Source organism: Lissotriton vulgaris, chromosome 3_1 (assembly GCF_964263255.1).
Source record: "Lissotriton vulgaris chromosome 3_1, aLisVul1.2, whole genome shotgun sequence".
Classification (NCBI taxonomy): domain Eukaryota; kingdom Metazoa; phylum Chordata; class Amphibia; order Caudata; family Salamandridae; genus Lissotriton; species Lissotriton vulgaris.
The window spans coordinates 300,985,332-301,000,252 of NC_141689.1; the positions used below are offsets into that span (position 1 = coordinate 300,985,332).

General features: G+C 43.8%; 1 protein-coding gene across 3 annotated transcripts in view; it reads right to left on the reverse strand.

The window, feature by feature from the left end:
* MTMR12 (myotubularin related protein 12) overlaps nt 1-14,921 on the reverse strand; it is a 764,164-nt gene that overhangs the window by 213,950 nt on the left and 535,293 nt on the right. For all 3 annotated transcript variants that reach the window (XM_086960496.1, XM_086960495.1, XM_086960494.1), the window contains one exon: nt 10,928-11,034. In XM_086960496.1, the coding sequence (XP_086816622.1) occupies nt 10,928-11,034 (107 nt within the window). The remainder of the gene's footprint in view (nt 1-10,927; nt 11,035-14,921) is intronic.

The window sequence follows — 14,921 nt, forward strand, 5'->3', positions numbered from 1 at the left end:
TGTCTGCGACCAGCTGATCAAAAGACCGTTCCCCAGAGATCCGTGTTGGGGAAACCTGGACGCGAAGACGGGGCATTTTGCATTGGCCGCGTCTGCGAACAGGTCTACGTCCGGTACGCCCCAGCACCGAAAAACCTCTTGCGCGACTTTCTCGTTGAGCACCCAATCATGCGCTTCTACGAAGACCCTGCTCAGGCAGTCTGCTTGAACGTTTTGAACTCCTGGAAGATGAACCGCCATGATGGACAGGCCCTTTGCTAGGAGCCAGTGCCAGATGGCTTGAGCTTCCAGAGACAAGACTCTTGACCTGGTGCCTCCCTGTTTGTTCAGATAGAACATAGTTGTCGTGTTGTCCGTCTGAACCTGGAGGTACTTGGTGCGCAGAGAAGGATAAAGAGACTTGAGAGCCAGATGAACTGCTCGAAGCTCCAGGAAGTTGATATGGTAGCCTTGCTCTACCTCAGACCAAAGGCCTTGAACTTGGAGTCGGTCCATGTGAGCGCCCCAGCCTTGAAGGGAGGCATCCGTGACAATTGACTGGGATGGAGGAGGACGATGGAATGGAACTCCCTGAAGGAGATTGGACCTTTTCAACCACCATCTGATCGAGTCCCTGGCTTCTTGAGGAAGCAAGACCCGGTCTTCCCACTGATCCGATCTCTGAGACCACTGATCCTCGAGGGCTTGTTGTAGAGGCCTCATGTGAAGGCGAGCATTGGGCACAATGTAAATGCACGAGGCCATCGATCCCAGAAGAGAGGACACTTGTCTGGCTGTAGGGGCGTTAGTGTCCAGAAGAAGACAACCCTTCAGGAGCATAGATGACAACCTCTCCTTCGAAGGACACACGCTTGCCTGTAGTGAGTCCAGAGAAGTACCCAGGTAGTGGATCAGTTGGGAAGGATTGAGAACTGACTTTTTCAGATTGACTTGAAGACCCAACGAGTCCATCAGTTTGAGGCAAAACGAGAGATGGTTTTGAAGCAGCGTCGGAGTGGAGCTTTTCAAAAGCCAATCGTCTAGATACGGATAGACGAAGATCTTTCTTTTGGGAAGTAAGGCAGCCACTACCGCCATGCACTTGTCCGAGGTGCAGATTTCAGGCCAAACGGCAGCACTCGATACTGGTAGTGACGGCGTCCGATCTGAAACCTTAGAAATTTCCGATGCTTGACTGACACTGGTATATGGAAGTAGGCGTCCTGCAAGTCGATGGCACACATCCAGTCTCCCTGATGAAGATGCGGGAAGATCTGGTGCAGGGCGAGCATGCAAAACTTTTCTTTTCGTATGGGCCTGTATTCTTTGACAGTTCCTCGTTTTTGAACCAAGAAATACCGGGAGTACACTCCTTGATTTCTGTGAATAGAGGGAACCTCCTCTATGGCCATCTTCTTTAGGAGGACGGAGACTTCGTCTTGTAGCAATTGACTTTGGAAACGGGGAAGGTGTCGCGCCTGAGGGAGGACTTGCGGAGGAGGAGATTTGAACCTCAGCAAGTAACCATGCTGCACAATAGTCAGCACCCATCTGTCTTTTGTAATGGATTCCCACTCTACCAGATGAGAAACACTCCCTCCCACTGGAGTGGAGAACAGACATGGAGGAAGCATTGGCTCAGGGCTTAGGAGGTTGCTTGGAGGAAGAAAGCTGCTTGTTATTACCACCTCTTCCTCTGCCAGGACGATGCTGCTGGAACTGGGTTTTCTCCTGAGACTGGGATTGCCACTGAGGGGTTTGAACCCTCTGCTGGAAAGACCTCCTGTCTCCCTGGCGAAAGCGTTTCTTGAATTCCTTGCGCTTTTCTAATCCCACCGATTTGACGGTGTCCATCTCTGCTTTCATTTTGGACATTTCGTCGTCAGCTTGTGGTCAAAACAGAGATTTCCCATTGAATGGCAGATTCAAAATCTTCTTCTGGGCGTCTGGCTTGAGCCCTGTCAGGCGGCGCCAGGCCGAACGACTGGAACAAATAACATTGGAATAGCCATGGGCCGCAAGGTCAGAGGCATCTACTGCGGCGCTAATAACCTGATTGGCTACAAGGCCTCCCTCCTGTATAATCTCCAGAAAATCTTGACTATCTTCCTTGGGGAGCTTGTCTGTAAAGCCAGTCAGGGAGTCCCAAAGGAACCTGTCGTACCTTCCAAGTAAGGCAGAGGCGCTAGCCACCTTCATAAATGAAGAGGAGGTGTTGCATACCTTCCTACCAAAAGAGTCCATAAGTTTACTGTCTTTTTTAGGTGGTACTGAGGAAGAAGTAGAGCCTGCATGGGACTTCATGGCAGCCGCCACAATAATGGAGTCCGCAGGAGGATCAGATCTGAGGAACAAGGGATCCTCTGCAGGGGCCTTGTACTTCTTGGCTATCCGAGATGGAACAGATCCCACCACTGCTGGTGTGAGGAAAGTAGCCATAGCCGGTTCTAGGAGGCCGGGGACCAGGGGCAGTAGAGGCCTAGGCGCTGTGCGATGATGAAGGGTATCAAAAATCACAGAAGTGGGAACCACTGGAGTATGCAGCGTAATGTTCAGCTTTTTTGCTCCCCTGCCCAGAACATCGGAGAAAGTCGCGATGTCGTCTATTGGAGAGACTCGGGAAGGAGGCGTAGATGAGAAGGTTGGAGAGTAATCTCGGTAAGACTACCTAGTCGAAGACGACCGTGTGGAAGATCTTGTACGCCGTCTGTTATGGGGCCTGTCACGATTCCTGCTGTGACGGTCCCTGGACTTAGAGCGATGTCTTGATGGAGACCTCGGTCTTGGGCGGATTGGAGAACTTGGCCTAACAGGTGTTCTTGGCCGTACTGGAGAACGTGATCTGATCCGAGATCTTGGCCTGGGTGAAATCCTGGGACTCCGAGGAGACCTAAACGGTCTGGCCGGCGTTCTTGCCGTAGACGGAGAATATGTGCGGGAGTAACCCGAGCCGGGCTACTCTGACCTCCAGATACAGCCCCTTGAGGATGGTGAGGCACCATACTGCGTGACCTGCCCGTAGATCTGGGTGAAGGTTCCGGGGAGATCTCCACGATACCAGGAGATGATGACTTGCCTCCTGAAGATCCGGAACCAGGGGACTCCACCACTACAGTCACTTGATTCCTCGACGGCGAAAGCCTCGAAGACGTCTGGGTTACTAGTGGCGTTGAGCGGTGTCTTAATGCTCTCGACGGCGATCGACCACGTCGAGAGAGGCTCGACTGAGAATCTCGACATCGATCCGGAGACTTCGACGTCGAGGGAGACGTTGAACAGATGGAGATGCTCCATGACGGCGTATCGACGACGACTCTCGACGTCGTGTTGACGATGACCTTCTTCGAAGTCGCGTCGACGGCATCGACCTCCTTGACGTCGAAGGATGGGATCTGACAGTCCCTCTCGACGGCGGCCCACCAACCGGCGGCGACCTGGATGCCGTCCTAGCTCTCGACGCCGATCCCCTCCGGGGCGGCGGAGAGTGTCTCGACGTTGACGGAAGCCTCGACGTCGACGGAGACTTAGATGTGGTAGCAGCCATGGACTTCGAGCTCGAAGCATGGCGCCTCGACGCCGACTTACTTGACTGCGGCGGAGATCTTCGACGTCGTGAAGATGATCTGGGCCTCTTCGACGGCGACCTCGACGGAGTTCTTCGACCTTCCGTCGTCTTCCTGGGGACAGGAGAAGTGGAATGACGCCGTTTTTGGCCGTGCTTGCTTGTAGGAGAAGATCTTGGGACTGTAGAAGCACCCACCTGGTGACTTTTGTCTATCTCCTGCAAGGCATGAAGTCGAATTCTCTCCCTGTCGCGAAGAGTTCGGCTAGTAAACTTTTGACAGTGATGGCACTGATCAGGGTTGTGTGCAGATGGTAAGCACACAATACACATGGAATGTGGGTCAGCCAAAGCCATCTTTCTGTCACAAGAAGAACATTTCCGAAACAGAGCAGGCATTCTGACAGGAAATTCTTGTGGGTTACCACAGAAAAATAAATCAGAAGCCTTATTAATCCAAAAAATTTCGAAATATAAGAGAAAATTCTCTCAAAAACACAATTTCAGTTGAAAACTGAAGAGCTCAAGCTCCAGGATCCTCACAGAAGGAGCCGGAAAAAAGAACTGACCCAACTGTCACCTGTGGTGCATCACGGGAGCAGGGGGTTGCCTTCAGGTCTTAAAGGCAGGGTACCCCTACTCTAATGCCTTAAAGGCAAGGTGTCAGTTTTTCTTTGTTGCTTTATACTCTACTGCAGCCTACTGGCAAATGCCTGCAATTACAGGTTTTTCCTATGTCAATAAATGATTGTTGTATACAAATGTCTTCCAGCTCTCTTTCTTCCTTAGGGGTTGGGAGAGTACTACTGTATGTATGCTAATTTATGTAATTTTGCGGCAATTTTGCCAGTTGGGAAATGTTTTAGGCTGCAAATATATGCTTTCACATATATATACATATATATTTATATGTATTTTCTATATGCTCCGGGATCCCGCACATGGGCGGGGATTATTCATAGATTATGACTATTGATGAGTATCCCCTGGATGAGAACAATGACTTCCTGTGCATACATTGCAGAACAATCGCAACCAAGAAGCTCTGTCACCTTAACAATGTCTATATTACTACGATTGAGGGTTGCACAAATAAGAGGCCAGAGGAAGGTGAGGGAGGTGTTATCTATGTACAATGTTCCCGGATCCTGAAGTAGTAAAATGGATGTTGGAATCCAGGCTGGAGCTCATAATCCATGCCAGAATTGGCTAAACTGACAGTGGGTCTCAAAATCCCTCCTTGGAACAGTTAGACTGTGAAGAAACCCTCTGCTCAGGTTATTTGCCTGAAAAAAGATCAGCCCCAGAAATGTATTATGCCTGAGTAAACAGAAAATAGGTCTCTGCCCATCGTCAGATCTGATGAGTAATTAGAATCAGGGCACTTGAACTCGTGTCTTCCCTGTTGAATGAGATAGCACTGTGCTACCTGTTCCATCAAAATTCTATAAAATCTCAGGTGCAAAGAAGACTAGTGTTTCAAGACTTGAAGATAGCGCCCTCCAAGACGCAACATAATTATATTTTGTCCAAACTTTTAGGATAACCTGTTGCCTCTAACCCAATGCCTCCTCCATCCATTGCTGACTTTAGCTGTAATGTTCAGAAGGAAAAGGGGTGCAGAGGACCAACTTTGGGGAGGTTAGCCAAGCTGAATCATCACTGCCGCTTTCAAGCAAAAAGAGAGAGCATTTATGTAGCAAAATGTGTTCTAAACAACCTGTTGATCAAGTGCATGTAATCACTGTGTTCCAAGTATCTCAGTCCCAATATTTCAAAGGCCAGTGATGCCAAATATCATAAAACTCTGGTATCAGGCTTACTGAACACTAAAGATGGATCTCACCCTGTTGCCCTGCTCTTCGAGCTACTAACAAGCTGGTGAAAGCACCAGGGACAGAAGAGTTAATTAGAGGGGCTAGAGCCTTTGCTGAAGGGAGACCCTGCACTTCTTAGTGCAAAAACTGCCACACTCATCATGTGAACGTGGGTCCCTCTGGGACTTTTACTGATGGATTATTCAAGCAAAGGAATTGGGTGTCAAGATTGATTTCCTAGGGCTAGCACACTTCCTGAATCAGATCTGAGAACAGCTGCTATATTCACTGAGGTTTGGCATAGCCAAATGACACAATAATTTTAGGAAACATGCAGCCAGGAGGGGGATCTGGGACAAGATGTTGAGATGTGTGTCAGCAGTTTTTTTGCTGCTAAACATTTATCAAAACAGTACGTAACAATGACTTCCCATTACTCACATGTGCATAAACACAGACTGCTCACACAACAGTCATATCCTCAATACAATGGTAATTAGAATGGGTTTAACTTACTAACAGGAGTACTCCCTGGAGTACAATACAATGGTTTTTGTTTTGATGGGGAGGTCCTACAATTGTCTCAATGATCATCTTCTTTCAGGGGATCTCCCCCCACCATAACCTGACCCAGGATCTCACTAAATAATATGTACTGCGTCACACACCTTTCTTATGTTAAAGGCATTTGATATAGCGCTAAATCTTTGTGGAGATAAATATCTACACATCTTGCCCTCAGCAAATATGTTCGTCAATGGTTACATGATGAAGAAATTCCTTTTTTAGTAGACGGTCTGGTTGTTTACTGGATTACAAGGGACAGTCTTCTCACTCACATTTCCAGACATTTCGATAGCGATGCAATAAGTATTGGCTTGGAGTCTCCTGTCCGACAGAATACAGACAGTAGACCCAGGATTGGATAAATCAAAGCCTTTTGCCCTTCCCTGTGGGGTGCCGCAAGGGTCCTCCCTGAGCCCTACGCTCTTTAATATTTATGTCAGCCCTCTCGCGTCCTTGATAAGATCCTTTGGCCTGCAACTTGCATCGTATGCAGACGATACTCAAATTGTGTTATCTTTACAAAGAGGGTGTCAAGTGGATATGGCAGTGAGATGTCATGACTGTCTAAAGAATGTGGCAGAATGGATGGCCTCCAACTGCCTCAAATGAAACGCCGGGAAGACCGAGGCCATATGTTCGGAAACAATCCTAACATGTGGACCCCTGATATGTGGCCTGAGGCATTGGGAAATCCGCCTATCCCTACTGAGAAGGCCAGAAATCTGGGTGTGATTGTCGACCATAAATTGGACTTGGGAGACCAGGTGAGTGGAGTAGTGTTGTACTGTTTTCATATCCTCAGGATATTAAGGAAAATAAAATGCATCCTTCCAGCTGAGGGATTCAGGACGGCAGTTACTGCACTCACACTATCTCGCTTGGACTACTGTAACAGCCTGTACCTGAATTTGAGAAAGAGGCATGAATACAGACTACAGTTGGTTCAAAACGCAGCAGCAAGACTTCTGCTAGGGATCCCTACATATGTATCAGTACGTGAGGGTCTTAGGCAACTACACTGGTTGCCGGTACCAAACGTGATCAGTTCAAAGCTCTGTGCACAGTGTTTAAAGCACTGAGTGGCATTGGCCCAGAATTTTTGAGCAGTTGTATGAAATGGTATGTGCTGGGCAGAGCGCTGCGATCAGCTGAAGGCAGATTAGTCGCAGTGCCGCGAGTAAAAAAGGCCAGATGAGGAGGAAACTGCTTCTCCTTCTGTGCTGCAAAAGCCTGGAGCAATCTGCCGGGGCATCTCAGAAATGCCTCAGAGCTACTTTCATTTCGAAAGGGGCTTAAGACTTGGTTATTTATGGAGTAGTCTCCCCGTCTTGCTCAGGAGTCAGTAGGCAGCGCCAGGACGCCTTTGGGCATAAGTGCGCTTTATAAGCTCATAAATAAATAAATATTAGGCAAGTAGATTTCACTATATCCTAAGCGTATACTGTTTTTCAAATTCTATGTATGTCGCCTTAAAAATGAATTGTATTGCGATTTTTTTATATAGCGCACGTATCACCCGAAGGCATCAAGGCGCTTGCTTAGGGAACCCGTCCTGGTATTCCCTAGTGAGATACCCCGGCAGGGTATCCGCAAGGTGAAAGCCAGGCATCCCGCCGCGAGGGGCCGTTGTGGAGATTAAGCAAGCTATTGCCCAGAGTCGCAGAGTCGCAGAGTGTGAACCCATGAATCGAGGAGGCACCGGAGCGAGAATTGTCGAGTCCATGGACATTTTAGGACTCAAGACCCCGCCGAGCCGGGAATTGAACCCTGGTCCCGGGCTGACCTCTGCTTCCAGGTCTGCCTCCTCTAACCAGTGAGCCACACTTCTCCACCCCCAGCCCAAGTCAAAAGCCCTATTGTGTCATGAGAAGGGAAGGATAGCTGGAAGTTTCACGTATTAATTGTTAAAGAGTCATAGGAACCAAGAAGCATCTAATTTCATAATTCTGCATCCTAGGAGGAAAAGCCTGCCCTCTTCTCCACACTCGTTGTGCCTGAGGAACAATCAATGTACCCGCTAGGACTGCTCTAAATGATCATGAGGGGAAGGAATAGAGAAATGGAATGTATCAAATGTAACATGCAACATATCAGTTACAGATACTACCCAATTGGATCGGTTGGTCACAATTCTGCCCGTGTAAAAGGAATCTAAGTGAATAGCACTATTTTCGAGGTACATTTGGAGCTTGCTAGAAGTCCTACTATTTTGAACTCGTTGCATGCTGATGTGCTTCCCTATATGCACAGTTAACTCTCATCACATGTTTTCCAACTTGGAACTTCTAATTATTCACACAATATGTATAGTGTTTAGATAAACACAGGCTTGTTTACTTTCTTTACAGTTCTTATTTTATGTTTTTCTTGGTGCACTCTATTCCATTTTTTAGACTGTTGTGCTTTTCTCATCGTGAAAAAATGAATATAGTTCGCTAATATAGCTGACTTTTGTCATATCGCATGGAATGAATATACATGCTATTTATATAATTATGCAAATGTATATGTTGATTATACATTTCCCTGTGATTTTAGGTGTGCCTGTTTGTCCCACAACGCTTATCCATCCCGGCACTGATGAAGGTGTTGCCCTGTCTTGGGCTATACACCGAAACGCGCATTGGTGTTTAATTCTTCTTGTGTCTTTGGACTCTTTTTCCATTCACCACGGAGACGATACACAAGAATCTTCCATCTGAACATTATGTGGCAGTTCTACCACCTTGATCGTTTTGTGATGTCTTGGAACTGTACTTGTTTTGTAGAATGAATGTGTATGCCACTACGAGTGCATGCAAGTATGATTGATAGTTTTGAATGTGATGTGTGGGACACTGTATATATTTATTGTTGATACCTTATTTATCTATCTATGAATTTTTTGAAGTTTGATAACCATGCTTGATATTATGAGGAAAAAGAAAAATAATGTTGCTAATTAAATTGATTGTTGGAATCTTTAAATATATGCATTTGTCAGCTAAGGCTATTGGACCCTCTCTTTTGGGCCTTTGGCAATTATTACATATAGGCAGGTGATCTTTGTCTGTGTTGGTTCTACTAATTTCCTCTGCTCCACCTGCCTATTATTCGCGTGTAGGGGTCCCTCTTTGTATTGCTGATTTGAGTGCCTGCCAGTTTTGGTCTGCTTATTTTCCATGTATAACAAATAAATGAGAGGCAATTTGAGCCTGTGGCTGTAGGAGGGGGCCCACCAGCTCTCAGTTTATTTCTTAACATCAGATTTTCATCCAGAGAGAAAGGCAAAATGAAAAAGAAAAAAGTGACAAAGGGAGGAAAAAGGATGTCAAGACTTGCAAGAGTGATATAAATGGGCAGGGAGAGTAGCAAGAAGGATTAAAGAGGCAGGGGGTGGAATCAAAACTATACACCCTTACCATCGGGCAACATTCACCAGCATGGGCTGTGGGGTTCTGAGAAAAACCTTGGACTTCTGCACTTATTATTTTACAAATTAAGCAGTGAGCTGAAATATCACTTGGAGTTTGACTCTTGAGAAGTCGAGGGAGTTGCAGTTTGACTCTCCAACTCAATGATTCCCTTGTGAATTTAGTCTGCTTTCTTGAATTATTCAGCTCTTCTTCTGCCCACTCAGGAGTGGCTTGTCTGTTACTGATCCCTCTCTTAATCAAGAGGTTACTTCCGCCTCCCTGTTTTCACAAAGCTCTGATAAAAGACACACAGACATCCAGGAAATAGTACTAACATCAATAACCCACCCTTTTCTGGTGGGTTATTGATGTTAGCACTATTTCCGCAATATTCATTTTAGAGTCGAAAAGATATGCAGAGTACAAACAAGCAATGAATGCCATCCCCTAAAAATGGTCAGAAAGAAAATGTGAGAATTTGCTCAATCATATTATAATAAAAGGCTACCATTTGCAGAGGACATGATACTCCAAATGGGTTTCCTAGTGTAATTGACAGGTATCAAACTCTACATCACTTATTCAATCCACTTCAGAGGGCTTACAGGCTGAGGGGGGACATGAGGCATTTTATGTGTTGACCCCATAGTTAACAATAAATAGATCCTTGTGGTGGATGTATTAGCTCACCTGACCCCCTAGAACCAGTACTATAAATTTGTATACGTTTAAATGGATTTCTTAGAAAGGGAAGTAATTAGATACGTACTAGGGACCACTAGCATTTGCTGATAAGTGCTCGCATAAACATTGGTTTCCTTCCGATTAGCCATTAAAGACATCTTAGATTAAGTGACTGGACAGGTGATGGGCATAGTCAAGATGGATTTATCACTGCTGCTTTTACTAATGCTGTGTTTTAAAAACCAGAGTACAAAGACATCTTGTATTAACGGGAATAATTACATTAAAGTTTGATTGAGCTGAACACAATGTGAGGTTGTGTTCTCTGTCCTCTTTAGTGGCCTCTAAATTGGGTAGGTGCTAGACACTAATAAGGTGAAATATAGCACTTCCTAAAAACGTCACGTCACATATTTATAACCTCACATTGTGATATAATTTGACTTGACATTAAATAAAGTTAGAATAAATAAACGACAAAAACACATAAAGCAGTCACATTTTTCGATTTTGCCCATCATTGCCTACCGTTGTATTTTAACATCGGTTCGATTCTCTGGGGTATAAAGTGAGTGCTAGAGATAATAAATTAATTTATACTTGCTTTAAATAGAGTAGAATAAATGATACTACGTATAATCATATATATATAATATTAAAATGTTTAATCAAGTACATATTAAAAACTAGTGAATTATTATTATTTTTAAAGAGTTACATGGTTTGATTTTTTTTTACTCCATTTTAATAGCATGCATTCCAAAATCACTACCATAATGATAATTGTCCAACTATTACCTGATTATTTTATGGCTTGACAAAACTGAAAGATTACACGAACACAATAATGGAAATAAATATGTCTGATGTTTTTGATAAATATACTATTTGCTAGATATTCAAATTATAAGACAGTTACTGACCCATCCAGGAATTCTTTCTGCTGCAGCGAAATACCTTCGTCTTGTTCTTTGGGAAGCAGACACATTTTCATGAGGGCACATCCATTTGGACAAGACCAACACCAAATCTACAAAATGAAAAACATGCTTTTTATACCTCTATTCTGGGCATTGAAAACCTTTCATAATCTTTCATCACCTTTCACAAGTGACAAAATCGATATGCAAGCACCAAGAAAATGTGTAAATGTTGCTCAAACGTTTAGGTTCCCCGACTAGAGATTTTACTCCTTCAACTGCCTTTCCTTTAATTTTCCATTTTCAAAGGAAAAAACCTCATGCTCAGAAGCAGTGCCAGCACAGGAAATTAAACTCCCTCTTCCTTGATCTAACAAAACTGTACACAGGACAGCAAAAAGTGAAGGCCCTAAATAAGAAATGGCTGTATTCACTGGAACCTATTTTAAACGTTCACTATTTATTAAGACACTTCCTAATGCTTACGTGTCTAACAACACAGTCTTCACATGGAAAGCACATATAATCCTTTCTTCCTCTTCTAAATTCATTATCAGGAATTCCTAATTGTCATATAACATGCTGGTATGTTTTTGTGATTTTCTGTATTGGTAATAATCCAGCTGACAAGGGTGAAAGGGGTAGCAAAACCTTCGATATGTGCTATTACTAAGCTTCGACAATAGCCTTGCCAGAGGAGCTGCACAGATGCAAATAGACGCTCTTTAAAAGTATCCCAGTCTCACCCTTCGGTAGCATCAACCAAGTCCAACAGTAACTCTCAAGGAGATGCTGATGATGCAAAGATTAACAGCTTAAATAAGCAATACTGTTGGTGGAATAAAGACAAAAAATTTAATTAAAGAGCATTATAAAGTAAAAAAATCCTTACTCACTACAACAGAAAAAATACAATAAGATTATAGAAGAAATCTTGAGAAAAATAGGTTTAAACGCTTCAATGAAATTATTAACACAAATGACTTTGGGATATGAGATTCAATGTTAATTCTTGTAACAAGCTTATTTTTATTGTCTTTATTTATTGACGGCTTTGCATATTTCAGGTTTGACACCTTGGGATTTCAGAGCGCTTTATATAGAACGTATCATATAGACCAAAGTGGGTTAGGTACATAAACAGTGTGACCTAGGCAAGTCTTGAGGGATGGGACGAATCCAGTTCATCCCAAAAGCACGATAGTGGCTATCTCAGTCTGTTAGTAAAAGAGGCAGAGGCCACTCATCTTTGCTACCCTACCCTATCTGCTATAAAAGAGGCCTTAGAACTAAATATAGTTTTTGTGTCAACTGGAGGACCCTAGCACGCCTGCTATTCAGCAGGATGATGTTTCTTGCTAGTATAGATGTATGTGGCATTCCAATCAGAGTGCATCAGACACACTGATCTATGCACAGCTGTCGGTTTTTGTGCAGACTGGGCCTAACCCAATTGCAGGATAGAGTCACATGAGGGTTGGTTCAAATAGCTATTGGCACACTTAAGAGCAACTTCGTCTTCTGTTGGTACTGGTGAAGCCTTGGGGTTAAGTGGGTGCACAAGTCCCACTGCAGGCTCCATCACTAGAAAATATTGGCTGCAAACAGCCATTTGCACAATCAGGAGTCCCTAAATTTGGTTGCCTGCAGGGTGAATCAAATTCACAGCTGATCTACTACAGCATTTGCCCCACTGAAACGCAATAAAAACATTATCCTTGATCCATAACGGGTTAGCACCCTGAACCACTACAATACTAGCCCACTGAAATGTTATAGCATTTTGCTGATTTATCCTTGTTCCGGAATGGGTTAGCACCCTCTGATTTTCTTCCCCCATTTTTTTTTACAAAACAGTTTTACTAGTTTTCACTAACTTTCTTTTTTTGTAGATATGCACATTTGAGGCTTCATAAAATATCTAAAAATCTACATTTTTCCTATAAAGATCACTGCCTTCTTATCTTCCACAATCAGTCAAGTGCCATGGGTTGCAGTATGCTATACAAAACTGAAAAACAATCATCAATCAGTCTATATGTACAGTAAGTTTATTGAGTGTCAGGCTGTATCAGGTTTCAACACCTCAGAGAGTAAGCTTGGAGAATTTAGATCTGAACCCATGGGGACTAAAGCATCTACACGATTTTACTTGAACATCTATCTGCAGTGCAATAGTCTGAACGGCTTTGTGACCTCAGTGGTAAATTATAGTACTCACATAAAATTCTTCTTGGTAATCAATGACTCCTTCAGGACCACAGGAAAAGGCCCCACGGCCCTATGGACAGGTGAAAGCTCTATGTAAGGCCCTCTATTTATTCTTAGCTGTGTTAATTTTGAAAGTGAAGTTGATGTAGATATACAAGGGTAGTGATTTGTGGCTGTCCGTAGGTTGGGGTGTGAACTCATCCACGCTCAAAGGCAAAAGCTAATCGAGTAGGAAGTGATTGCTGTTGTCGATCAAGCAGAGGGAGTTTACCTCCTGGAGAACTGTTGCCTCTATACTGCCTGCACTCAAACAGGAGGATATGTAGAAAGGAATTATTATTGATTTTCTTGAGCAGTTGGATACCAACTACCGTCAAAACAATCTTTCCAAACAAAGGAAGGTGGGTCATCAGGTTCTTGGAAAGACTGCCATGGCTGAGATTAACCTTGTTCAGGAGCAGAAAGATTGGTTTGGTTTTTAGTGTGTCATGCAGGTTACCTTGTGTGAGGGATGCGTTGATACTGGTCAGCAGTAGGTAAAGTGCACCAACAAAGATGTGCTTTATTTTTGAGGAACTGATGATTTCTACTCTTCAAATATAGATATCAGGAATTCGAGGACATTCAACAGGCTTTCTAGCGTCAGGCGGCTAAGGTGCATTCACTTGGGTGCTCTGTGTTATGGAATCCGTGGGATAGTGGTGGTTGTTTTGGTGTAATTGATCTGTTTCCTGATTTTATCAAATGTATCCTTGAACAATCTACGGACACAGAGTGGGAAATGTCAATGAAATGCTCTGTTGATGTGTCTGGTGTACGGCTAATGCAGAGCTTGAGGCATTCGCAGTTAAACTTTTGCTGGTGGAGATGATATGTCTTGGTATTGAGCAAGGGGTTTTCAAAATTAGCGAGGTCTACAAAAGCTAGCTTTTATGTCTTCTCTATCTTTTAATATACACGACCTGCTTCCCAATTGCAAGCTCCTGGAAGGGTTTGGCTCCCCAGATGTGTGCAGTTGTTGTGCTGATGGGCACTTAGGTAGGCTTATAGTTTGCAGTTCAGAGTATCAAACTGGACAGTGACATTTGTCTTCTATGAGAACCAGTGAGATTGTGTCTTGCTGAATAGAATAAATAGGGCTACTTAAAGGAAGCACAGAAATAGTTCCATGACATGCACTAGACAGGGGAGTGGGCAGAGTGTGTTGATGCTATAAATTATGTTGTTCATTGAAAAATAGTAGCCAGTTCATTTTCTAATCAAGACTAATATCAATGAGGAGCATATTGAGCAATGGAGAACAGGAATGACGCTTACAGTCAAGAGTTTTGAAAAATGCACTTGTATTTATGAGCTGAAGGGGGTTCGGTGGCGAGAGTGGTGGATTACTATTACAAGAAATATAAATGGAGCACACTATTGTGGCACATAAGGATCACGGTAAATTAAGAGAGCATCTGATGAGAATGACTAAGTTCAAACTTGGCAGCAGCCCTGGACGAGACAAATATAGGATGGTCATTGTGAAGGTGAGCTGTGCCCTTATGGTCAATACATATCTCAGAAACATTGATGAATTGAACAAGAGAGAAAGTTTGTCATAGTAGTCTGTGATAAAGATGGATTTTGTTTGCATAGGAGCCATGCATTCTGTAGGTCATATAAGACTGTCTAAATAGTTGTTTGTTAGTGGCCGCAAAGTTAGACCACATCCTCTCCCTGAGTAGTTAAGTAGGAAAACATGCATCAATAGTAAATCACCATAATAAAATGCAATTCTGGCACA